At 39.0% G+C, this 27,010-nt stretch overlaps 1 protein-coding gene across 1 annotated transcript; it reads right to left on the minus strand.

Moving 5' to 3' along the window:
* Positions 1–881: 881 nt before the first annotated feature.
* Positions 882–24,940, minus strand: PAFAH1B2 (platelet activating factor acetylhydrolase 1b catalytic subunit 2). Its single transcript, XM_036861236.1, has 6 exons — positions 24,807–24,940; positions 18,617–18,704; positions 10,368–10,457; positions 9,441–9,557; positions 7,691–7,813; positions 882–4,343 (listed from the first exon to the last, which is right to left on the minus strand). Exons 2-6 carry the CDS (start codon positions 18,695–18,697, stop codon positions 4,065–4,067), a joined length of 690 nt encoding a protein of 229 aa, XP_036717131.1. The 5' UTR covers positions 18,698–18,704; positions 24,807–24,940; the 3' UTR covers positions 882–4,064.
* Between the last annotated feature and the right edge of the window lie 2,070 nt (positions 24,941–27,010).

Below are 27,010 nucleotides of genomic sequence, written 5' to 3' on the forward strand. Positions count from 1 at the left end.
GGAATCGAAAGGGAGTATATTGATTGCAGAAAGACTGAAGGAAGCTGTTGCCTTTGGTGCAGGTGAGAAGATTGTCACTTCATTCCCAGGACTTTCAACTGAAGGGAAACTAGGGATGTATCTGCAATGAACTCAGTGAATCGGAATCTAGAGCTAAAAAGACACCCCAGGTTGCATGAGTAGTGGTTAAGAGAAAGGACTTCGACGTCAGGTAAAGCTGGGTTCGAATCCCAGCTCAACCATTTACATTACATGACTCATCTTTGACAAGACAGAAAACTTCTCCAGGCCTCCCAGCCAACAGTAAAGTGGAAATGCACCTACCTAAATTGCTTAGGTGGTTAATCTATGGGAAATGTTATCCTGAAGCTTTTCTCCCTAGATGACACAGGAACTCAGAATACTCCAATTAATTTGAGGCATTTAAGTTCAAGCTGGGCGTAACAGTAGAAAGAAATATTCCAAAGTGTAAAAAAGAAGAACTGGTGATTATTAGCATGAGGAATGGAGAAACTGTAGAAATTGGGACAATTAACGTGAATAAAATTCTAAAGATTTGAAATTAGGAAAAAGGGTCAAGAGGTCAATTTAATGACTTAATTCTGTTTTTAACTACCAGATACTATTAACAAATCTGAAACATTTCGCTTGACAATATTTCCATTTAACTACTTAGGATTCCTTCTATCTGCTCATCCTACCCTGCCATTCTGCACCCCCAAGGAGATAAGTGATGAGGGTCAGCTTGGTACATTCAGTGCCACAGAAAAGCAGCAGGATGATCTAAGTATCCAATTTGCTTGTGATAAGGTAGGAAAAAAAAATCCCTTCTCTCTTCATTGGAATTCAAACTATGATAAAGGAGACAGAAAGACAGCAAGTTTGAGTGAAATGTTTACATTTATATTGAAAGATGCACTAAACCAGAATGAGTTCTACTAGTCATGAAACTTTGCCAAAGCGGAAACACAAACTTCCGTTGGGGAGGTCCAGTCAACTAGCAGCAGTGATCCCCAAGCAGGAACACCAAGGAGAAGCCTGGGAGACCCCACCCCAAAAAGCCTCCTTTCAAGAGATCCCAACTCACTTCTCCCACATGCACCCCACAGATTCAGGAGCACAGCCAGGCTCCTCATTTTCATGTATCTTTAGTTTCTTCTTCGCTGCAATAAATATAAAATTGGCAATGCTCATATACCACAGCACAGACAATATTTCAGGCTTTAGCATACAACTGTAAACAGTGACTAGGTTAAACAAATAAAAAAGATAAAGAAAGTTGAACATTATTTTTAAACAACGACAGAATTCCTAAGAGCAGGGCATGAGCTACTCAAGATTCGTTTTGTTGGGTTCAGGTTTTTGACAAAAAATTCAGGCTTAGACAGATGTCCAAATAGACTCAAGGTGGTAGCCAGAGCACTGCCCATGGCAGTCTAGAATATGTGGGCAGCAAAACAACATGCCCTAGATCACCCTTGGCAGTACATCTTCAACCTGCCACATTCAAGACGGGACTGCAGAAATCTTTATTGTGCCATCACCAGCTGCCATCTAGTGTAGTGGGAATGGGTGGGCAAAGGAATGAAAGTTTGCTGGGAGACAAACAGAATTAACACCTCTGCTGGCTGCCTGGAAAGTTGGCCCCTTAATCACAAGCACAAGTAGGACATTTCACTTGGACAGTGCATTAAACTTCATGTATGTGTGTGTGTGTATATACTCCTCATATATATATATATGAAATCCAAAGATTAAGCATTAAGTTCTGTCACTGCAACAAACTGGGGTGTCAATTAAAGAAAAACAGATGAACACTTTTTGCCTAAAGCAGTGCAAAGAAAGCTAGCAAGAAATGAAAGTGGACTCAGTATCTGCACATTAGCAACGGGGCAGACTTTTATTTAAAAGGCTAGTGGTTCAAATACTATTGCTCAAATAGCTCTGGTAAATATAAAATGTAGTTAACATCCAAGGTTTATACACAGAAGCAAAGGAGCTGAAGACCAGCTCACAAAGGGATATTTGATCCTTAGTCAAGAGAGAAGCTAAAAGCACATGCTGCAGGAGTAACCTAATGGGGTTTGTTTGGACCATACTCCTTCCCTCTGACAACAGAAAAAGATCTGGATAGGAAACTGTCTTTTCACACACAAAATTGTGGCTTAATTAAATCTCCTCCCTAGAACTATACCTCAGCTAAGAAAAAAAAAAAATCTGTCTTGAAAAACTCAAGAACCTGGGCTACTAAAAATAAAAAGGAAAATTTAATATAGTAACAGTTTAGTAACACCACGTATATTTCAGTTGTTAATGAAGACATGATACATTCAGGAAAGTTTTTGTTTTGTTTTTTTAAAGACAAAAAAAACCAAAAACAAAATTCCCAGAAAAAGCCTCGACGAGGAAAAAAAAAAAAAAAAAAAATCAGCCCAAGTTCCATCCCTTTCAGTCAGAAGCGGCTCTTAGCACAAACCACAAATCCCCCTCCAGCACACAAAAGCAATGCCATGTGCCTTGCAAGCAGAGTAAGAAACATATGCCTTAGTTACTGAACTTGAACCTTGCAAGCAGAGTAAGAAACATACGCCTTAGTTACTGAACTTGAACGTTAAGCAGAATCACTGCAGAGCACATTTTGATGGGTTACTTCAATATCCACCTGGTCCAGTTTAAAGTATTTGTTTGTAAATCCAGTTTGTACATATTCCATAGGTATATTAAACAATAAACCACCTGTTGTCCTATTATTTTTTAAATGGCAGGTCTTGTAGCTCAACAAACCATTAAGATTATAAAGAGCTCTCTTGAAAGAAATTCTCAGATGAAGATGTATTAAGGAGAAATCCTGAAGGTTAAACGAAGTTCTTTTTTACTAGTTCTCTTTTACTAAAACAGTGGGATCAAGCAGAATGTCTATTCAGAAGAGCAGTTTCACCATTTCCCCATGAGAAGAGGCCAAATTTTTCTGGACTAATAATAATTTAAAAACTAAGCCAATAAAAATAAAATAAAATATACACCTTAAAATACTACAAAACTTGAAATAAAGTCAGGGCTTATGGAGTGGGAAACAGAGTTCTGATTTTTTTTCCCCCCAAAAGAAGGAAAACTGTAACAGGTTTTAAGGGAAAAACAAAACAAAACAAAACAAACCAGAACTCTGAATATGGATAGCACTACACAGACTCTATAGCACAGACCACCACACAAGAATGAATTACACATCAGTAATATCATCATGAGAGTAACTGGCTGGGGATTTATACTTCCAGCAACAGAGCTCCTAGGTCAAAAACGTGTTAAAAGCTTGTAATGTTAACAAGGACCCCTCCCACCAAAAAAAAGAGGGGATGAGGGGGAATAGAGGAAAGGCTGCATGCATGGGTCTATTACAGACATGATATTCAGCAGCATAAAAATAATACCCTCCATTGAGTCCCCCAAATGGGGCAAAACCTATTTTTCACTGCTAAGCATTGGAAAGATTAACAGAGTGGAACAAATTCACCTGTAACCATAGCATCTCCCATATCTGAATGACAAGCACGTTCAATCTGATGTTATATGTTGCTATAACATTGAGAATACGTATGAGTAAAGCAAAATAAAAAACAAAAGGCTAAATTATGAACTTTAAAAACTGGAAAAACATCTGTTTTAAAGCCAAGAAGGTGTTATTCTAATTATTATTATATATGACATAATCCATAGAAAGAAAGGCCAAGGAAAGAATCTTCATTTTGTTCAGTACTTAGGCTTGATGTTGTCCTAGGAAAAACAGTGATAAGTCAATGAATGTGTCACACATACAACTAAAAAGTCCCCTTCTGGTTTCCAATGAATTTAAACAACCATCTTCCTTGGCTAATTTTTCTCCTGTGTCAAACAAACCTTCTATGTACAGGACCAGTTTAAATCCCTCCTCCCCTTCAAACACTAGATATGAACATCCAGGAACATTCTACAATGCAAAGTGCCTTAAGAAAGAGAAGGATTCTGTAGTGCCAGTGATATAACTGATCTGAGGAAGCTGGGACGCTATTAACACTGATGGGAGCCAGTCAGGCAATGGTGGTTTGTTTTTCCTCAGGTGTTTCCTCCAACAACTGCATGATCAGTTCATGGAGGGGTTTGCAGATCTTTGCGTAGCCCCCTCCTGTGAGATGCAGAAAATCAAACATGTCGTGGCAGGAGATGGCACCGTCCGAGTGCACGAAGCCCCCATCTGTATCCAGGAGCTGAACATTGGCAAGTTTCGGCAGGGAAACCTTGAGGAGCTGGTTCACCTTGGCATTCTTTTGCCTTAAAGGGTTGGGCTTCTCACCTCGAGGTAACAAACCCTGGGGAAGAGCAGAGAAGAATATAAGATGAGAAGACTCACTGTTTTTTCCTACTTACTTGTGATTTCAAATATCCCTGGAACTCTCTACTTGGCACTTGTTATACCTTTGATTTCTGAAACACCGGACTAGACCGGTCTTAATGAAAGTTCTCTGACTATTCCTCCTAGGTTTCTTCCTGAGTTCCTCCTCCTCCTCCTGTCCCTTAACTGCTGGTATTCTTCAGGGTTTTGTCCTTGGCCCAGTACTCTCTCCACCCTACACACTTTAGCCCAGATCTCTTCCTGGAGCTTCAGAACTGTGTACTGAACGTCCAGGTATAGAACCAAACTTGAATGCTCCTGAGGCACACCCAACTTAACATGTCCAAAAACCCATTCATTATCTCCCCCACAGACTATGTTCCTTCTACATTCTCTGTGTCAACTGATCATTCCAACATCCCTGAGTCTCTCATCCCATGTACCTTATCTATTCATCATTAAATCACTCAGCTTTTACATCCTAAGTATTTTTCCAATCCATTCTTTTTTCTGACTATAGACACTGCTATGGCTAGGGAACTTATCAATATTCACCTCAATTAACGTAAAATCTCCTGACTGCTCTTCCTACCTCCAGTGGTATTACCCCTTCAATTTATCCTCCATATAGTCCACCACATAGCTAGAATAATCTAGCTCAAATACACATCTATTCATTAATACCACATGGAACCTACACTAGAACACACGAGAAATGGAGTTGGAACAAACGCTGTCTTGATGAATCAGAGCCACATAATATCTGCTAGTATAAAACAGAGATGTGTTCTAAATTCATTTTTAACTTATTTGTTAATGATCTAATATAATTTTCAGATAAATCAGATGTCTGTCCTTCTACTATAGTAAATAAAAGCCAGCTCTTATATGGCAAGTGCAAGGTTTTATCATCTCAAACTAGAAATCGCCTTTATACAGATAACTGATCCAATTATAAAATTGTTAGAAATCCCCAACCTTTTAGTTGGTTTATAGCTAATGATGCCACACAGCAAGTTATCGTTATTTAGGCAAAAATGTTGTCACCTGTTTCTCCTACAGGGTATGATAAGAGGTCTTATTTCATAAAAACGGGTTTTCTGTAGGCGTTCTACTAAAAAAATCAAAAAAATGTTTATGCCCAAAGTAAGCGCTTATTCATGTCTGCTTTAAATTTTTTCAGCAAAACGTTGGACCTCGATTATTAACTTACTGTGTGACTGTAAAGTTCCAAAGAGAACTATAGAGAATTATGAATATGCTACCCCAATCCATCTCCTTTCATCCTTGTCAAGTGAAGACAAGGTCAATCCTAAACCCTAGTTTATATAACTGTTAAAAGTATAAGGCTCTGCATCTAATAGTTAACAAAGAAAAGCAGCCCTCAGCGCTGGCACATCAAAGCTTGGTTGAGATATAATGAGCAACCAGGAAGGATGGCCAGTGACCAATAAATACATATGTTATTCTGACTTTCAAAGAATACCATAGTAATTAAAGCCATAAAAAAGGATTAAGCCTCAAGAGCAGGGCGCCATACCTATTGGGATTGTCAAGCAAGGATAAGAAAAATAGCTTATGTACTTGCATAACATTTTCCTTAATAAATGAGTATCAAGGGTATGCCATGTGATTTTTTCTCTATAATAACTGATAATTGTTAAAATATTATTTTAAAGAAGACAAAAAAATTACACTCCTAATTCCTTTACCATGTAACAACTATTTTAATTTTATTTCCTTTTCCAATTTGCATATTTACTTTCAAGCAATTCTAAATATAATATACACACCGTTTAGTATTCGGACTGTTCACTTAAATACATCATAAATTCTGTTTTCACACAGTCCTCCTAATTGTCATATGATTAGTGCTATTATATTCAATGACTTGTGTAATCATTCCCCCATGGGGTTGATTATTTAGGTTATTTCCAATGTTTTAGTATTGTAGATAACACCACTATATATCAAATTCAAAAGTCTCGTTGAAACAAAGAATATTTATGGAGGATTTATTCAGCAACATTCATGCAACAAATATGTCCTAAGCCAGCTACAATGTACCACCCACTGTACTTAAGAGATGGACTCTTAACCACAATGTAGTCTTTTCTGGAATAATGCAGGATATAAATACATAAACAAATTAATTAAATACCATGTAATAAAAAAATAAGACCTGGCTCCCCAAAACCCTGTTATATGATAATATCCAAACTCGTAACATGGGACCTGGCTGTGGCCTCTCTCTAACTATCCCAGACTTGAACTTTATTCCAATGATAACCCTAAAACTCTTCTAGCACCCTCCTTCACTCACCCAACAAACACATACATGTATAAGCCTTTGATCATTTCCTTCCTTTCTTCCTCCCTCCCTTTCTCTCTCTCTCATTCTTCTCTGTAATACCTTCTCTTCTTTCATTTCTCTATTTGTCTGGAAACCAATGAATTCTTTAAAACTAAACTCAGATGTCAATTTTTATGTCTAAAATATACCCTGTTCTCCCCTTAGCATACAGTATAATAATTCTGTGTATATTGCTGTGTCCATCCACCAGCTCCTTGAGAGGAACTGTCTTACTCATTTTTCTATGCTCGGGACCTAGGATAGTGCCTTGTACATCGTGATTCTCGCATGTTTGTTGAATAAATGACTACCTTATTAACACTATATCTCATTAAAGAACTGAATGCATGTCAGATTTCTCAAAAACATACATTTTTAGCTGGGTTAAGAATATCTACAGGTAAACTTTAACACTGAAATAGACAGCTGTTTATCCCTGAGACCATGAAGACAATGCTTTAATTCTACAAAGGGTAGCATTTCCTGTTAGTGGTAAGACTATGAAGTACCCATTTTCTTCCTGATGGAATCTCTGATATTTTAAAGAATTCAGAGATTCTGATAAATACACCACCTTTACCATATTAACAATGGAACAAAACAACACATCTAGGCTAATCCAAACTAAGGTCTAATAAAAAGAGACTCAGGAACTAGGAGAAGTCTCATATGCAACTTAAAAAATTATCAGAAGATAGTCAAGGGAAAAAAAAAAAAATTAAGGCAACCTGAGGCAACACAGAGGATTTCCACTTCTAAACAAGGATGAGCAGAAAAAAGATGACCCCACAGCTGTTCTAGGAAATGAGACCAGTAAGACGATGGGACATATCAGAGAACAGCTTCTCAGGAGCATGATAAACTGCTTCCAACCTAAAGATTCTCTATATTCATGAGTGATCATATTTCTAAAAAGACTCCCCACCTTACCTAATGATACCAAGGTCTCCACCCACCCAAAGACCACATACCAATACAATGATTTTGGCCTGTGGCTGCCTTGTGTTGATAAGTTGTACGATGGCCTCGATTCCACCTGCTACTTCCTCTGCTGTATTTTCATGGTTGTTTGTTCCTACCCAGACAACAATGACCTATTATTGAGGGAAGGAAGAAAAAGAGAAAAAAGATAAATACTCAGGAATGTCCATTAGTTAGTTGAAAATCTTATTTCAAAAATCAAAGAAGGAGGGGCTTCCCTGGTGGCGCACTGGTTGAGAATCCGCCTGCCAATGCGGGGGACACGGGTTTGAGCCCTGGTCTGGGAAGATCCCACATGCTGCGGAGCAACTAAGGCCATGCACTACGACTACTGAGCCTGTGCTCTAGAGCCCACGAGCCACAACTACTGAAGCCCGCACGCCTAGAGCCTGCGCTCTGCAACAAGGGAAGCCACCGCAATGAGAAGCCCGTGCACCGCAATAAAGAGTAGTCCCTGCTCGCCGCAACTAGAGAAAGCCCACCCGCCGCAACGAAGACCCAACACAGCCAAGAATAAATAAATAAAATAAATAAATTTTTTAAAAAATCAAAGAAGGAAAGATGAACTTCTCAAATGGTATTAGTAACTTCAATGGGGCAGCCATCTTAAAATATTAATGTATGCCTCATATACATCGGGATAAATTCCAAACAGAAAAACACTTAAGTGGGAAAACTGTACTAGGAAGAGATGAGAAAATTCTTTTATGTGGAGTTGGAAGCTAATCTCTTAAAATCCAGAAGCTATACAAAAAAGATAATAAATTCAACTGTATAAAAATAAAACCACTGCAAGTCAAAAAAGAAAAAAAAAGAGAGTGAAATCTAAGAAACATGGGGGAAAATACTTGCAACATCATAAGACTCCCTGAGTAAAAGTACCTTCTAGAAAAAATAAAAATAAAAGTACCCAAGGGAGTGTAGTGGGTATAAATACACAGTTCTACTCAAGGAAAAGAATCAGTGGGGTGGAGGCTGGATATAGTTTTTGAAAGTTTTTCTCTTTAAAAAAATAATTTTACAAGGTGGCTATCACCTAGAGACATACATCTTACTATGTAGCCCAAAGTAATTTCCACCTGTGACAAAAGAAAGGAATATGCATGAGTTTTTCTGTTAGAAAGGCAAAAATAAAATACTTCCAACTACAGCGACTGTTATCAATGGCTCAGCTTTGTTTTCTTTTTGTTGCTTGGGGTTGAAAAAATTTATATGCAGTGTGCCAACTCAGGATGTTGATAATGCTATAAGGCACTGGGTACATGTTCGGGCTGAACATTTGTTCACATCTGCTTCAAATTTTCTTCAGAAGAACCTGGAGGCCTTGATTACCAATCTGTTTATATGTTTAAATGGATCCAAAATTACCTCCTCAAGTGAATCATAGCCCTGCTCCCACGGCCCACCTCTGAGCACTTTCCCCCTCATACTGCCTCAGGTCAACAGAATAGCATACCTTATTAGCATCAAATCTCTTCCTACAGCAGAAGATAATTATAACAATTACAAGTACAAACCAAGCAAGCAATACATTGATTCTTAATTAAGCATGTATGTGGAATGTTCTTAAACAATATCATTTAACTTAAAGGGGCACGAAGCAAAGAACAACAGTGAAATAATGCTTTAAAGAAGCAATTTTTTTTTTTACTACCAGTTTCTGACAATTTAACTATCTGCAAAAGACTCAAGATTAAGGATATTCTTTAAAAAAAATAATAATAATAAGTTTCATTTCACCTTAGGTTTAATATTCTCCAGTTCTCCATTCTTTAGTCTCCATAAAACATGTCTTGTTGTATCTCCCCCAATTCCAAAATTCAGTGCATGAAGTGGGGAAAAAAGCTCTCGCCATATCTGAAAAGAGAAAAACTTGATTTATTTAAGCTGAAATTAGTGGGAGATAAAATCCCTCAATTGCAATGTGTTGTGAGGCATCTGAAATAAGTTTCCCTTTTCTGTATTCAAATGTAACACTGCAAGTGGTATTCTACCAACTGCTGAAAGGGCTTTGAAGATGCCATTGTGTAACTCAGTTTTCAGTGCAGCTTTAGATCTCAGCTCAAGACCTAAGTCACAGCTCAACCTGATGCCACTTAGGTACCAACATTTATAATTAAGCTGCCAACTCAATAAACTCTTTCCCTTTATTCAACCATTTAAAGGAATAGGGTGAAGTAGAAACATGAGATGAAAAAATTTAGAGTGCTTGAGCCAAAAAGATATAAAGCTATCTTTTCTTTTAAATTTCCCTTGGGAGAATGCCTAACCTCAAAAAGATTCAAAACAGTTCACTACAAAAATATATAAAATATAAAAATGGTAAACACAAATAATAAGAACTGAGAATCATGACTAAGACAAACCTAAATGAGCATATACAAATAAGAAAATAGTAAAATACAAATAAGAATTGAAAATCATGACTAGGACAAATATAAACAAATATAATGTGAAGCTTCTTGGAAGCCAAGGCAAAAAAGGGAGCTTAGTTATAAATAATGTTGTATTTTTTCCTTTGTCTCATCATGCTTGATGGCACAAAGAATCCCATCAGGTAGGTCTGACTTCCCTTCTACTCTGAACTAGAGTGGAATGAATGCAAGTCTGTTATCAATGAATGTGTTGACATGAGCAGCAAGGACCACCCTCGCCCCTGCACCTTACCTCATACTGCTGCATCAACTGCACCATGGAGTCCCCCACGAACAGGACATCTGGCTCTTTGTCTTTGCAGTCCAGGACAAATCTGTTGTGCTGGTGTGAAGAAGAAAGAACAATCAGAAACTGGCATTTTTCCCTGTGAGATTTCTTGGCCTAGACAAACAGTCGTCCAACCAGTTACTCTGTTGTTAAACATTCTATTTGGTCTGTCCCTAAAGCTGATTCCTCTCAATCTGCTATTAACTCCTGGGCCCTTCTGAAAACCAGAACAGAAAAATGCGTTCATGTTTTTTTAAAAGCTTACCTTTTCCTCCAACTCTTTTAAAGAAAATTTCAGATATACTTAAAGCTGACGTAATATAATGAACACCTGTACACACTCACCTACATTCAACAATAACATTTTCCCACATTTGCTTTATCTGTGTGTGTTTGCTGAATCATTTGAGGGTAAGCTGCAAACATTGTGATTCTTCACCTTTAAATATTTCGCATGCATCTCGTAAGCATAAGGACAGTCTCCTATAAAACCACAGAACTATTATCACATCTAAGAAAATAAACAATAATCCCATAAATCTAACATTTAATCTTCACAATTGTTCCAAAAGTATTATATGTATCTATTTTTTGAACTAGGATCCAATCAAAAGGCATGCACTTCATTTGAATGATTTTAATATGGCCTTTGAAAATGTCTGCTAACCTCTAAATGTGAGATGTTGGCAAACTGGGACTCAGGCTTTTTCAGTCTAATTCAAGTTTCTAAGCAGGGGTGACCTAGCCCTGGCATGCTTCTCTTTGCTCTTAAGGCATAAGACACCTTTAAAAAGATTTCACCCATTGATGCTAAACTGAAGGACATAGCTTCAATTTTTATATTCATCCCTGAAACAAATTAACATGATGCTTTAGCAGGTCTCTAACCCAGTTCTAGGGAAAGGTCTGAATACTGTTTCTTTTTCTCAAACTCTACATTCAATTATGCTTCCCCTAGGAATTAATTAAGATGGAATTACTATTTAAGTACTTCTGCTGATAATACAAGTGCAGATGACACTGTGGTGAAACTGAGATATTTCACTGCTATTAGTGAAAATACAAAAATATTTCTGGAAATAATTTGACAATTGATTAAGACATCTCTTTTACAGTGACAGGATTTGGGATAACTTTTTCTTTTCTCTTGGGTCCATGTCTTGTGTAAACAATTTTTTAAAATTACTATTGTTTCAATAAGTATTTTTAAACTGAAGGGATAAGATGAGCAAGAATAAAACTTTAGCTAGTTTTATTGAGTAGGTGCTCTTTCACATCACATCATCTCTCTACTGTGTATGCTAAAGTGCCAACTACCTCTCAATACCAACAAAAGAGCTTATGTTTAAAGAATGTCATGGACCTACTAGAGAATGGACTTGAGGATACGGGGAGGGGGAGGGGTGAGATGTGACAGGGTGAGAGAGTGTCATGGACATATATACACTACCAAATGTAAAATAGGTAGCTAGTGGGAAGCAGCCGCATAGCACAGGGAGATCAGCTCAGCACAGGGAGATCAGCTCGGTGGTTTGTGACCACCTAGAGGGGTGGGATAGGGAGGGTGGGAGGGAGGGAGATGCAAGAGGGAAGAGATATGGGAACATATGTATATGTATAACTGATTCACTTTGTTATAAAGCAGAAACTAACAACAACAAAAAAAAAGAATGTCATGGAATTTAAGCTCTGCTGTTCTAAAGGTTTAAGTGCTCTAAATTTTCTTTTTAAGTATAAAAGTAGTTGCAATGAGCTTGGAAAAACAGAAAAGATCAAAGCAAAACATCTATAATCCTACCATTTTAACCCAGTACCTATTAACATTTTAGGGTATTTTTTTCTCATTATTTTTTCACATCCCCCTGCAACACAGTTGAAACGTATGTATATCTCCTTAAGGCACAATAGCTTTGGGGACAGAAAAACCTATGTTCGAAGTCTAGCTTATCTACTTTCTAGTGCAGTGACCTTAAGCAAGTACATAACCCCGAGTTTTGTTTTACACATCTGCTGGCAACTCTGTTTTAGAGTTGTGAAGATGAGAGTTCTATAAAAGGGGCCCAGCTTCTGGCTGCCACCCAGTAGGTACTCAATAAAGAACAGCCATTATAACTGCATTAACATTAGAAATATTTTTCTATGTAGCTACATGATTTTCATAACTATAATTTTTAAAAAAAAGTTTATCGTGTAATTTTTTGTTTTAGCAGTTTTTTTTTTTTTTAATTTTATTTATTTATTTTATTTTTGGCTGTGTTGGGTCTTCGTTTCTGTGTGAGGGCTTTCTCTAGTTGTGGCAAGCGGGGGCCACTCTTCATTGCGGTGCATGGGCCTCTCACTGTCGCGGCCTCTCTTGTTGCAGAGCACAGGCTCCAGACGCGCAGGCTCAGTAACTGTGGCTCACGGGCCTAGCTGCTCCGCGGCATGTGGGATCCTCCCAGACCAGTGCTCGAACCCGTGTCCCCTACACTGGCAGACAGATTCTCAACCACTGCACCACCAGGGAAGCCCCTATCGTGTAATTTTTTTTTAAAATCTTCATTTATTTATTTATTTGGCAGCGCCACACAGCTTGCAGGATCTGAGTTCCCCAACCGGAACTGAACCCGGGCCCTCGGCAGTGAGAGCACGGAGTCTTAACCACCGGACCGCCAGGGAATTCCCTATAACCATAATTTTTAACACCACTTAATATCCTACTGGATGCATCCAGTGGCACATTCATTTTTTTTAGCTCTTTATCCTAATGACAGATTTGCCAGAAGCCTCCTATTGACTGAGATGAAGAAACTTACACACACACACACACACACACACACACATTTTCTTTTACAGGTTGGGAATTTTTAGGGCAAAGGGGATTAACACTTTCATGGATCTTGGAAATACTTCCAAATTACTAACAAAATGGCTACTGGCTATATCTATTCTGACACCAGCAATGTATCAGAACTCATTTTACTATACTTGCACCTGCACGGGTTATTAATATTTTTCTCTCCCTCCTTTCTTTTCCCATTGTTTTAATCTGTGCTTTTTGGAAACAAAAAGTTAAAGTTCCTGTCATGCTCATTGAGACACTTATCTAGTATATTTGAGGATATTTTTATTGATAATACAACAAAAAATATCAATGCTTCATCTGTAATATTTACTGCAAATATTTCTGTCAGTCTGCTGCTAAGCCTTCTTTAGGTGGTTAATGTTTTGATACGAATTGTTATTAAATTTGCCTACAGTCAAGTCTTTTAATATCACCCTTAAAAAAAACTTACGATTATGGAAAATATCAAGCGTACAGGAAAGCAGAGAGAATAACACAATGGATCTCTGTGTATCCATCACCAGATACAGCAATCATCTAATTTACGGTCACTATGATTTCAACATTCCAGAAACTACTGCCCCACCCCATTCTTAGATTATTTTGAAGCAAACTGAGGGTATAGCATTTCATGTATAAATATTTCAACATGTAGCTCTTAAAAGATTAAAAATATATATAACCACAATACCAGTTCTATCCCTCTAAAATTAATAGTAATCCTTTAATATCAACAAATAACTAGTGAGTGTTCAAATTCAATGTCACAAAATTTTATTTTATGATTTGTTTTTTAAAATCAGGATCCAGACAATTTGTCTCTTAAATCCCTTTTAATCTATAGGTTTCCCCTCCCTCTGCGACCACCTTCCAAACTTTTTTTTTAAGGAATATGGCTGTCTGACCTATAGACTCTCCCATAGTCTGGATTTTGTTGACTGCATTCCTGTGGTGGTGGTGGACATGTTCATCTGTTCCAGGTACTTCTTGATATGTGGTACTTAAGTCTAGAATAGGGATGGATATTTTAGCAATACTCCGTAAGTAGTATTGAGTATCACTTCAATACTTATTTTAATCATGACTGCTTTTCTTTTAATGTTTTGTTTCTAAATAATTTATCTACAGAAGACCTGCAAAGATTGTAGAGTATTTGCATATATCCCTAACTCAGCTTCTTTCAATGTTAGCATCTTTTATTTTATTTTTTTTTAAAAACAGAACTTTCAGGTGTAAGGATTTTTTTTTTTAATTTTATTTACTTTTTATTTATTTATTTTTGGCTGCGTTGGGTCTTTGTTGCTGTGCGCGGGCTTTCTCTAGTTGCAGTGAGCGGGGACTACTCTTCACTGTGGTGCATGGGCTTCCCATTGCAGTGGCTTCTTTTGTTGGGGAGCACGGGATCTAGGCACACAGGCTTCATTAGTTGTAGCATGCAGGCTCAGTAGTTGTGGCTCGCAGGCTCTAGAGAACAGTTGTGGCGCACTGGCTTAGTTGCTCCGCAGCATGTGGGATCTTCCCGGACCAGGGCTCGAACCTGTGTCCCCTGCATTGGCAGGCAGATTCTTAACCACTGCGCCACCAGGGAAGCCCTCAATGTTAGCATCTTATATAAGCATGGTACATTTGTCAAACCTAAGAAATTAACATTAGGGAATACTATCAACTAAAATAAAGTTTATTCAGATCTCACTAATTTTTCCACTAACGTCCATTTCCTGAATCAATCAGGATATCACATTGCATTTAATCTATACATCTCCTTTAACTCTTCCAATATGGGACAGTCTCTTGGTCTTTCCTTGTCTTTCATGACCTGACACATTTAGTTGCGGTAAGGTGTTCTGTAGACAGTCCCTCAATTTGGGTCTGTCTGATGTTTTCCCATGAATAGGGTGAGGTTATGGATTTTTGGGGAAGACTACCACAGAGGTGATGTGCCCTTGTTGTATCATATCAGGGAACATGACTTATTACTGGTGATGTTAATATTGATCATTTGGGTAAGGTGGTGTTTGCCAGTTTTCTCCACTATCAAGTTATTATTTTCCCTTCCATACTCTATATGTTAGAAGCAAGACACTAAATTCAGCTCCAACTCCTAGAGGGAGGGGTATCAAAAAATATGTGGGCGTATGTTAGAACCACCAAAGTAATTTACAGGGAGATACTCTAAGGCTAGGCAAATAGACCGTTTCTCCTTAAAGTTGTGTCCACTAATGTTAGTATTCATCAATGGATCTTGCCTACAGTAATTACTACTGCAGTGTTCTATCCAGGATTTTCTTTTCCCTCTTTACTTCTACATTTATTAATTAAAATTATTCTGTAATGAAGATTTAGCCCTTCTCCCCTATTTATTTATTCATCCACTCATTTATTTATAGCAGAATGGATTAATGAACACTTATTTTATTCTTTCAGTTATAAACCAGTAATACCATCATTTGTTACACTGCTCAAAATGTTCAACTTTGCACTCTGGGGGCTCTTTCAGGTCTTTTAGGTGGTCAAAGTTAGTATCATCAATGAGACAAACCAATACCACATGTATTCTATGTGATGTACTGGGGACCCATCACTTCAGAGATATTCCTGCCATCCATCTTTTTTTTCCCTTTTCTTTTTGAGTAGTTTCTTGATTTCTTGCACTACAAGATGCTACAGGCCCATATTTTTATTTTCTTTGCTCCAGCTATAGAATCAATCATTTCTCCAAGGAGCCCGGATTCCTTTCATTGGAGAACTGTATTTAAAAACCAAGATCTAGGTATATAGTATATTTTAATATGTTAGTCCTTCCATATTATACAAGTTTTCAAAAAAATTTAAATATTCATATCTGTTTTTCTTCCATTTGACTAATTTTTTCCCAGTCAGTGCTAATCATTTAAAGTCTTCTAATTTACGCCAGAAACAACAAAGGCATCTAGTCTTAGTTACTACTTTTAGTAAACTTATAAATGACCTAAATGCACATCAATGAGATAACAGACAACCCACTGTGGTATTTTCATATAAAATAATTGAATACTACTTGAAGAGAAAAAAATGAATAAACTACAGCTATATTTTTAATATGTATGATTACTGCAGAAAAAAATACATTCAGAAAGATACTATTTACAGTTTAAAAACGTGCAAAAAGGGACTTCCTTGGTGGCACAGTGGTTAAGGATCCACCTGCCAATGCAGGGGACACGGGTTCAAGCCCTGGTCTGGGAAGACCCCACATGCCACGGAGCAACTAAGCCCATGTGCCACAACTACTGAGCCTGCGCTCCAGAGCCCGCAAGCCACACCTACTGAGCCTGTGTGCCACAACTACTGAAGCCTGCGCGCCTAGAGCCCACGCTCCGCAACGAGAAGCCACCACAATGAGAAGAAGCCTGCACACCGCAACAAAGAGTAGCCCCCGCTCACCGCAACTAGAGAAAGCCCGCATGCAGCAATGAAGACCCAACACAGCCAAATAGAAATAAATTAATTAATTAAAAAAAGTGCAAAAATACTAACTATATTGTTTAGAGATTATATATGTAGTATGTAAATACATGAAATTACTGGCTTGGGGGTGGGGAGGTAGGAAAGAGAAAGAAATGTGATCAATGAGGGGTATACAGGGAACAGCAATTCTTTTAGCAATGTTTTATTTTTTTAGGGTGAGTAGCAAATACACAGATGCTCAAAATATTTCATAATACTTTTTTAAAGATATAAACAAGTGAGGAAGATTAAGAAAGAATAATCACGTAATTGATCCATAGCAGAGCAGTCAAAATAAAAAACTACCACTCAGGGCTGCCCTGGTGGCGCAGTGGTTGAGAATCTGCCTGCCAATGCAGGCGACACGGGTTCGAGCCATGGTCTGGGAAGATCCCATATGCTGCGGAGCAACTAGGCCCGTGAGCCACAATTACTGAGCCTGCGCGTCTGGAGCCTGTCCTCCGCAACAAGAGAGGCCACGATAATGAGAGGCCCGCGCACTGCGATGAAGAGTGGCCCCCACTTGCCGCAACTAGAGAAAGCCCTCACACAGAAACGAAGACCCAACACAGCCAAAATAAATAAATAAATAGCGTTCCCTAAAAAAAAAAAAAAAAAAGTCCACTTGTGTTGCTTTAAAAAAAAAAAAAAGTAAAATTAATAAAGTAATCTGTATTTAAAAAAAAAGGTAATACGGTTGGAAACAGATAAAGGTTAAATATAGTTATTGTTAAGTGACAACACTTATTTAAAGCAAGCTACAAATACTGAAAAAAAAAAAGTGTTAAAAAAAAACAATGGGACATACTGAGAGGGCAAAGGGGCCACAGCCTGAAGGGATTCCCACTTGCTAAACCTTGGACAATGAGTTTCAAAATTACAGTGGATTTAAAAAAAAAAAAAAAAAATTACAGTGGATTATAACCCACTTGACTAAAATAAGAACCTGTGAGACCATATTATAACGAAATAGAATTGGTTTAGGCCAACACCATCTTAACCAAGTGATCAAAGCTACTATCATCAATGAGACAAATCAACATCACATGCTTTCTATGTGATGCACTGAAGACATCACTTCCCTGATACTCCTGCCAAAAATGTATAATGTGAATCTTGATTATGAGAAAAGAGAGGGACATTTCACAAAATAAATGGCCTATACTATTCCAAATGGTCAAGGTCATGAAAAACAAAGGCTAAGAAATGTTTCTGATTAAAGGAGAATGAAGAGAAATGACAACCAAATGCAATGTGTGATCCTAGACTGGGAAGAAAATTGATATAAACAACACTACTGGGACAACTACAGAAATCTGAATATGGTTTTTGGATTAGGTAACAGTATAATGTCAGTGTTAAATTTCCTGATTTTAATAACTGTATTGTAGTTATGTAAGAAAAAGTTCTTGTTTTCAAAAATCACACTCAAATATTTAGGGGTAAAGGGGGCATTGTGATGACTGCAACATACTTTCAAATGATTCAGAAAAAACTGTAAGTTGGTAAATGGTACAGATACAGACAGAATGATTAGGCAGGTGTGGCAAAATGTTAACAAGGTGCAAGTCTAGATGAAGGATATAGGAAGTTCCTTCTAAAGTGTTTGTAATATTTGTATAATTTTGAAATTACTTCAAAATTTAAAAAAGCTTAAAGAAAGAATACTGTAGAGACACTGTCATCTATTAAAATTAACAGTACGCAATGCCCATGCTCTCAAAATATTCCTCAGTTCCAACATCACATGGTGATTAGGAATGACATCTCTAACATTAGATTTTTATTTACAGTAATCAATTCTTGTTGACCATTAAAAACACCCCATTGTAGCTCTGGTTAAAAGACTCTAAAAATTGAAGAGACTCATCTATGTGAATAACGCATGTGCACCTCCTTTTACCTGAGACATCCATCTGTCATCTCCTTGAATATCTTCTGCTGCATGTGGAATGGCTGCTGGGTTTGAGTCTCCTTGGCTCATTCTACACCTGAGGAAAAAAATGTCTATGTTATGTTTTGTTCACTGACAGGAATGTTTCTTTGTTACCACTTACTTAAATATTACATGTCAGGTTTTAAATAAGAATAAGAATTAAATAAATTTCATTGGGTTTTGCCTAGAAACGATGCAACTGGAGTTTATTTTCAGCAGAGACGAGGTCCAGGACATGACTGCCTAAGTCCCATAAATATCTAGCACTACTAAACTTCCAGACAGGTTTGAATATCATTCAGGAACAATGCATTACATCAGTATATACCTTACACCTATATTAATTTTTCATAAATACATGTTATTGTAAGAACCAAATGACAAGGAATTAAACCGTTCAAGTTCAATGACATCTACATTAGAGCCTTTTAGGCTGCTAGAGTTACACACTTAAGAATTAGTACAGCACCGATTAGAATCCAGTGATCACTAAACATCACACAAATACCTGTATTACAGATGATGACAAAACTAGTCATGGGCTTTGGCAGTGGTTTTTTCATTTTTATTATTTATTATTATTTTTAATTTTTAATTTTTTTGGCAGTGCCCCGCAGCATGCTGGATCGAGTTCCATGACCAGGGATCAAACCCATGTCCCCGGCAGTGGGAGCGCAGCAGAGTGTTAATAACCGCTAGCCCACTAGGGAAGTCCCTGGCATTGGTTTTTTACAAATGTTTACTAGGTATTTCTGTTTTTGACAGGTATCCACTAAAAAAAATTTGATTAACGACGAACCTAAATATGGCATCTGATAGTGGAGAAGAAGGAATAAGTGAAATTCAGGAAAATTAGAAATGCTAATCTTCTAGAAAGACAAGTAAGAAACCAGACTGTTTTCAACCAACTCTGGAGAATACATACTAGAGACATTAGGCTCAAGCGATTACTTGGAAAATGCAAAGGATGATGAAAGAGAAAAAGCTGGGGTTTTGTGGCTTATAGAAAAAAAGGCCGTACTCTCTATTTCTTTCCTTTGCCATCCTCAAATACAACTAAACTTTCTCAGAAAGAGGACTGAGTTATAGCCTTTTAATAAGTATTCACTGAGTAAACAAAACACCCTGGATTACCAAGGTAGTAGTTTTTGAGGATCAAAAAGTAACAAACCCTAAACATGAAAGCAAACCTTCATGAAAAATAAATTACAGAAGCAAACAATTTTAACACTAATTATGTAAATAAATTCGATCAGTTCCAAATGACACTAGGTCTAAAAAAAATTGGGCTCAGGGTTAAGCCTATATCTGACTAAAGATGTAAAATATCATTCACAACCTGTGTATATTTCTTTAGATTACTAAAATTTGCAACTATCAGAAAATAATAACTACCTATGAAGGACTATCTACTCTATGCTTTATACATACCACCTCCGATCCTCACAAAAGTACTGCAAAATGAAGAAAACGAGGATCAGATAATTTAGGTACTTTGTTCAGTGACTGAAATGAGGTTTGTCTGACCCCAATTACGTCACATCTGGCCCACTGATCACAAACCAGTTCACACTGACTCCCTAAAGGGGACCTATATCTAACCATTTCACCCAAAAGACTTATGACATACCACACAGAGCTAAAAACATCAATGTAAAATGCAAGAATCGGGAAGAACTGCAAGATGAACCTATATAGTTCCAATCAGACTATGATATATGTTTGGAGTTTCACTGTCTAAGCAAAGTGTGGAAAAATCAGAAGATACATAAAAGAAAAAAAAAAAGGATTACAGGGTTAAAACAAATAGCCACACAGAAACTTCTTGTTTTTAGCCAATAAAACATTCTAAATCTTCCATATAAAAGTTTCTTGGGGTCTACGTTCAATGCTTGATTCAAGTCTGGCTATTCAGATTAAATCTGATATGGCACTTAATAATCATTTTAATTTTAGTAAGTAACTTTCTTCCCCGCTGATCAAAAAGCTCTATTGTCCTTAAGACCAACAAGGAGCAACTTTTCCCATTTTCTGGATTTCAAAATTAGATATATAATGTAAAGAAATACAGCAACAAAACAGCTCCATTTTCCACTCACTAATTGAAAAAGTCTATTTCCTAACTTTTAAAATAGATTTTAAAAACCCAACTATTTCTCATTTATTTTCCCACCTGGAGAAACTCTTAACATGTTAGGTATTTTTGAGGCAAAAGTTAACTGACACAGGGTTAACTGAGTGATCACTACTAAAAAGGAGAAAAATAATCTGCCCCCCTCTCACTGTGTGATTATGTAATTGAAACCATTTTTCCTGGGGATTGTTAAAAGAACAAGGATGACAAAACTGTACATATGAGGTGCCGCCACAATAAAATGTATCCAAATTCATCCCTCACCACTTAAAGACACAATGCAGGCACTCCAACTACATTTCAGTTCTTGGAACACCATATTCAGATTTTGTTGAAAAACTTAAGAATTTTGACAAACCAGAGGGTGTTTCAAGGAAAGGAGCCAAGATGGTGAGAAATTAGAAAACCTGTCATATCAGAAATAGTTGAAAGAAACAGGTATGCTTATAATCTGCAGAAAAACTGGTTGAGGAAGAGGAAATCATGGGACAAATAGCTGTCAAAGTACTTGAAGATTACTAGGAAGGGACTTTAGGCTTATTCTGCATGTCCCCAAATAGGAAGACAAGGCCAGTAGATACAATGTACAGTGAAACAAATTTCTAACAAACAGAACTGCAAATGACATGACCTGCCTCTCAAGGCAGATTCCTCCCAAGGGGCCGCAGAGACTAGGTGAACACCTACTAGTAAAGCATAAAGTGAACTAAAGCATATGAGTAAAGACTGGCCCAGATTAGCAGGATTCAAACATTTTTTAATGTTTTAGAATCTTTTTGAAATGTTGCTCAATATATGTATATTTATAAATTAGATGTGAATTGCTGTTAACCTGTATATTAAATATTCGTAATTTTTTCCTTTTTTACGTAAAAAAGAATGAATGTAAAAAGAGGTTCTAAATATTTTCCTATATGCCTATGGATCTCCTTATGCATCCCAAGGCAGCACACATACTCTACTTTCAAGACCAGTGGTCTATATAAACTGTAAGCTCTCTTTAGATCTATGATTCAGTTTACAGACATGGATTTTTAGAGTTTCTCCAACAGGTAAACAACTGATCAAAAAATAATAACTGCAATAAAGATTTATTAAGAACTTACTATTTACAAGACACTGTGCTAGGAGCTTTGTTATTTAAATAAAACTGAAGCTCAGGGAGATTTAAGGAAACTGCTCCATGATAGGGAGAGCTGGGATTTGAACTCAGGGTGATATACTACCCTCCAAAACCTATTACTCTTGAGCAAAGGGCATTAGGCTCTATATAGAAAAGACTGTATGAAACAATGATAAATTCTAATTTACTAAGTCAATTCACTTATATATCCTATTACTACAACCCAAATTTAATGGCATTCTGATACCCTGAGCAAAACACTTTCATCTCAGTCCTAAATTTTGTCATGAGCAAAATGAAAAAGCTGTAGGGACAGAGAAACTGAGGAACAAAATGTCACTTATCTCAAGTTACTAGGGAGGTAAAACTGAGAGAATTTAGCACAATATTCCCAATTAGCTAGTCTTTTTCTTCTTTAACTATGAATACAAGGTCATCCTCCTTCCTCCTCTGAGCAAAATTTGTTTCTTTGTGCCTTCAGACACTTGGATTTTGGATTATTTTGCCAAATCAAAATCTTACAATACAAGGTAGCTTTCAGTTTTACCTGTGCCTATGGCTTGGTAACATTTTTAAACAACGGTTAAAAAAAACAACAACAACAACTGAGGGGCAAACCCACGTAATCTCCTCTTTAAAAACCAAACTAGGGGGACTTTTCTGACAATCCAGTGGTTAAGACTCCGCACAGGGGGCGTGGGTTCAATCCCTGGTCAGGGAACTAAGATCCCACATGCCATGCGGTGAGGCCAAAGGATTTAAAAAAAAAAAAGAAAGAAAGAAAGAAAGAAAAGAAAAGAAAAAAAGAAGAACCAAGCTGGGGACTATGCATTTAGGAGATTCAAATAATTCGGGAGTTAGATAAAAAAAACTGTGTACTGTTTATAATAAAAATGAATAATCAATCAGGAGCCATCCAGAGAACAGCCTGTGGTGGGTCACAAAAATCTGAGTGATTTGGGGTTTCCTGCCTCACGAAGAGAGCAATATCGTGGCACAGAAGTATTCAGAATGCTGTAATTAGTAACAACAGAAAAAGTAGCAACAGAGAGGGATTTGACTCCCATCTCACCTCACTGATTCATAATAATCGCCTCTGTGCAGCAAGTCATTAACTTCTGAGGTCACAAACAGCATGTTCAGTTAGAAAAACCCAACAGAATGGAAATAAAGGTCCGAAGAAATTAATTTATCAGGAGACATACTCTTCCAGGGAAGCTTTAACTGTCCACTAAAATGAGTTCTCTGGGAAGATGAGGAGTAAGTGACTTGCACAGCATTTCCCAATTTTCCTGCATTTTCTGTCTTCTCTACTTAACTCCGACTATGACAGTCTTAACACCAGAATTTCCAAATGCTTATACCAGCGTGGTGTAGTGTGTGTCTAATCAAAAACCAGTTCCAACAACAAAGAATTATAAATACTCAAGCTGAGCTGGATGTTTCTTTAGTTTAACCAGGAAACAGATGGAGGGGGAAAGTTGCACTAAGAATTAAAAGATTTAGAATGTTTCCACTCTGACCTCAGACCCTTCATTTTGTTTCAGACGGAGCTGGCAGGGTTATTCTAAAGGCCAAGGCAGGCCTCATCCCTAGTACCCTGCCTCAGTGGGCTGGTGGATGGGTCCCGGGGTTCCAGCACATTCAGAATTTATTATCAAATGCCCAAGCCAACGCATTAAAGCACAGTGATTTCATACTCCTCCCCTGCTCCCGCACAAGGAGGCAACCTTTATATCAGAACAATGTGCCCAGGAGAAGAATCCAAAGACACAAGGCATATCCAAGGCAAAGGCGTATTCAGATGCTCAAGGGGGCAATACCCCGTGTTTTCTCCATACCTTTACCACTCCCCCAACATGACCCCCCCCCCATTTAAAGCTGTACAAAATGAGGCCTTAGGGTGGGTCCAGGTGGTCTTCCCTTTCTCCATGGGTAAGCTCTAAAAAGAGGCCAAAGCTTCATGTGTTTGGTTTTCTTAAGGTTTGTATACACACTATGAAAAGCAACGCTGGCCTGGGAGGTATGGAAAGAATAGTGAGTCACCGTGCAACGGGTACATCACAAACCTGAAGGCCAGAAGATCCTGATCTGGTACATGGACCAGGTAAAAAGCACCTAAGAAAACCTGTCCATTGGTAGGTTTAACTAGTTGGTTGACCTTGGGCAAATCACCAGCCTCGCTGGGCCTCATCTCTAAAATGAGGTGCTGGACTAGACAGCCCTCTAAGAAATAAGCCCTTCTAAGTCGTGACAGCCTATGGATTTTTAAATATACTAGAGGAGGTAACGGAGAAGTTTCTGACGGGTGGGAAAAAGTGCTCCGTCAAAAAAACAGTAACGGGTCTGACCCCGCGCTAACGGCCTCCCAGACAGAGGAAAGGGGAGAAAAGGGTCAGAGGTTCAACCTCGGGAAGGAGGGAAAGGCAACAGCCGAGACCCGAGGCAGAAGCGTGGCTGGAAATGGGGCTGGAGGCGGCGAGCCCCGGGCCGGGGTAGCGGGGGATGCAGGGCGGCCTGCTCCGGGGGACGGGCAGGGCCGTATCGGGCCGGGCGGCGCGCCCCGCCACGGTGCTCGGCCGCGGGAAGAGGCGGGGCGGCTGGGCGGCCGAGGAGGCAGCAGGTTTGGGGGTGGGGTACTGAGGAAAGGCTCCGAGGGAGGCGGCGAGCGGCCTGGAGGTGCGGGGGGCAGAGCGGGCGGCCAGGGAACCCACGCCGGGCCAGCCGAGAAGGGGCGAGCGCGGGAGGCACCCCAAGGGTCGGGGGGGGAGGGGTGGCGCGGGGGAGGGGCCGGCAGGGTGGGGGAGGGGAGGTCGCGGGCCTCTCACAATAACAAATAGCAGCCTCTTCCAACCCCCACCTCTAAGCCACCGGTTCCCCGAGCCCCGGAATGCACTCACTCAGGCACAGGGTCCGTGCGGGCCCCAAGCGGCTGCGGCGTCGGCGGGTCGCGCGTCTGTCGCTCGCTCAGTCCCGGCGGCCCCGCTCCGGCGCGTCCCTCCTCCGGCCTCAGCACCCGCTGCAGCGCCCCCACTTCCGGTTCCCCTGCCACTCAGGCAAATGGCTTGCGGAAGTCCCGCCCCATCCTGCCAGGCCTTGGCTCGGCTCGCCTCTCCTCACTTTCCTTCTGCGGGAGCTCGCTGCCGGCGCCCAGGTGTCCAGCCACGCCCCGCAAGGTTCCACGCTTTGTTCTCTATCCTGCCCTCGTTTTGCATGTAGTCTGCGCGACTTGGGCCTCTATCTTTCCTCCGACTGCATCCCTCAGTCCTGGGTTCATGTCATCCTAGTGTGGAGATGGCATTCGGGACAATGTGCTGTGACCTCGCACTGACGCCATTCCCTTCCCACCCCGCCAACCTGACTTCCTTCTCCACCCCATGGAATAAACCAGATTGCTGCCAGTGGGAGGGAAATAGGGCCCCAAGGTTAATGAGGCAGTCCCTTACATTTATGGGTGGAATTTCTGTTTCTATGATGAATGTACGGATTTTGGATGACCGCCTCTTAAGGTGATACTATAGGGGGATGGAGAGACAGTCTTTTCCTTAGAGATCCATCCAGTTTCGGGGAAGATATATATATATATATATACACACAGTTAATATTGAAAAGATGATGTGCTAAATCCTATATAAATGCGGAATCTATAACAGAGAGGAGGGGCAAAAGATGTACGCAGGCTATGAAAACGTTTGGTGGAGCAGCGCCCTGAGCTGGCCCTTTAAAAATGGATAGGATTCTTTAAGACCCTTATCTGAATTGGTAGAGCCTTCCAGAGTTCTGAAAATGATAAGGGGGGTCGGTTTTGCAGACAAAACCCGTTAAGAATTACTGTGAAAACCTGGAAGCCTAAAGTTTCAAGATATGTCAAATTATTTTTCAGGTGACCTGTACTGTCAAATGGTACTAAATTTATCAGACGTATATAATCCAAAATAATTTGTCCTCCTATAAAACGCTAATTTACCTCGTAATTCTCTTGCAGATGTTCACACAATTTATGGCACACCAGCAGGTAAATGTTGCTTTAAATGTTTTATCGAAAAGAATTTGTGTTTGGGGAACTCAAATGATGCTATAAAAAGAGCCCAGAAATATACTGATAACAGAAGACACAGCTTGAATTAGTCTCCAGGGATAAATCCATAGAATCCTGAATTTCCTCAGTTTTAACACTCAACACACTTTAATGTAATTACTACTTTAATACACTGTCTTCCCTGCTATACTTAAGCTCTGAGGGAGCAGAGACCTTGTCGTGTGGATTCCCAGCACCTGGCATGCTGCCTGATGCATAGCAGACACTCATTAAGTATTGCTCAACCAGGAATGAATGATCAAGGGTTGAATTTGTGCCTATGTGGACCCTATGACCTATCTTTATACTTTCTTGTTTTCAGCTTTTTAATTAAGAAACATAAACAAGGGGAGTGTGCCCCAGGGAACACTAGAGCTGGTTAAACTAGCCTCTGCAAATATTTGAATACCTCTATGGCTCAGGCAGTTTTTAGTGTTTTGGCAAAATCTGAATGTCACCGAACCCTGAAATTTATTGAGGTTGTCTCCTAATATGTCTGTTTCAGCTTTCTAAATAATTCATTTTAAAAATGCAGGTGGTAGAGTGGAAAGGACCCTAAACTAAGCTTCAGGGTGCCCTGGGTTCTTCTCTGAAGGCTATTGCTCACTTTACTTCTTTGAGCCTTTGTTTCTTAATGTGTAAGGTGAAAGGGATGGACTAGGTCATTGCTGAGGTAGCTCTAAGCCTCCACTATCCCCTCAGTTCCTTGCAGGAACATGATTCTGGGGCATACAACCCTATCTCACTCCTCACTTCCCACACACAACCTCCCCTTCCCCTGGGCCCCATTCAGGGTCTGTGTTTTCCATACAGTTTTCCATATCACCATACAGCTGGTGATAGGTAAAAATAGCTGTTTTCTGACTATGAGACAAATTGACTGAAAGCTATCGGGAGAGCTTGCCCTTCAAGTTGTCTTTCCATTAATGATGATGGGTTTAATGATTCCATCCGGATTCTTTCTGGTTTCCCTCATGACTGCATGCCAACCCAAAGGGAGAAAATATAGAAACCCTGACAAAAGGT

Source organism: Balaenoptera musculus, chromosome 8 (genome assembly GCF_009873245.2).
Source record: "Balaenoptera musculus isolate JJ_BM4_2016_0621 chromosome 8, mBalMus1.pri.v3, whole genome shotgun sequence".
Classification (NCBI taxonomy): domain Eukaryota; kingdom Metazoa; phylum Chordata; class Mammalia; order Artiodactyla; family Balaenopteridae; genus Balaenoptera; species Balaenoptera musculus.

Coding starts and splice junctions, on each gene's coding strand:
- PAFAH1B2 (XM_036861236.1), bottom strand. CDS start 18,697: ATGAGCCAAGGAGACTCAAACCCAGCAGCCATTCCACATGCAGCAGAA. Junction 9,558..10,367: donor AGTTGATGCAGCAGTATGAG/GTAAGGTGCAGG, acceptor TTCTCTTTTCAG/ATATGGCGAGAGCTTTTTTC. Junction 4,344..7,690: donor AGGCCAAAATCATTGTATTG/GTATGTGGTCTT, acceptor GCTCTTCCCCAG/GGTTTGTTACCTCGAGGTGA.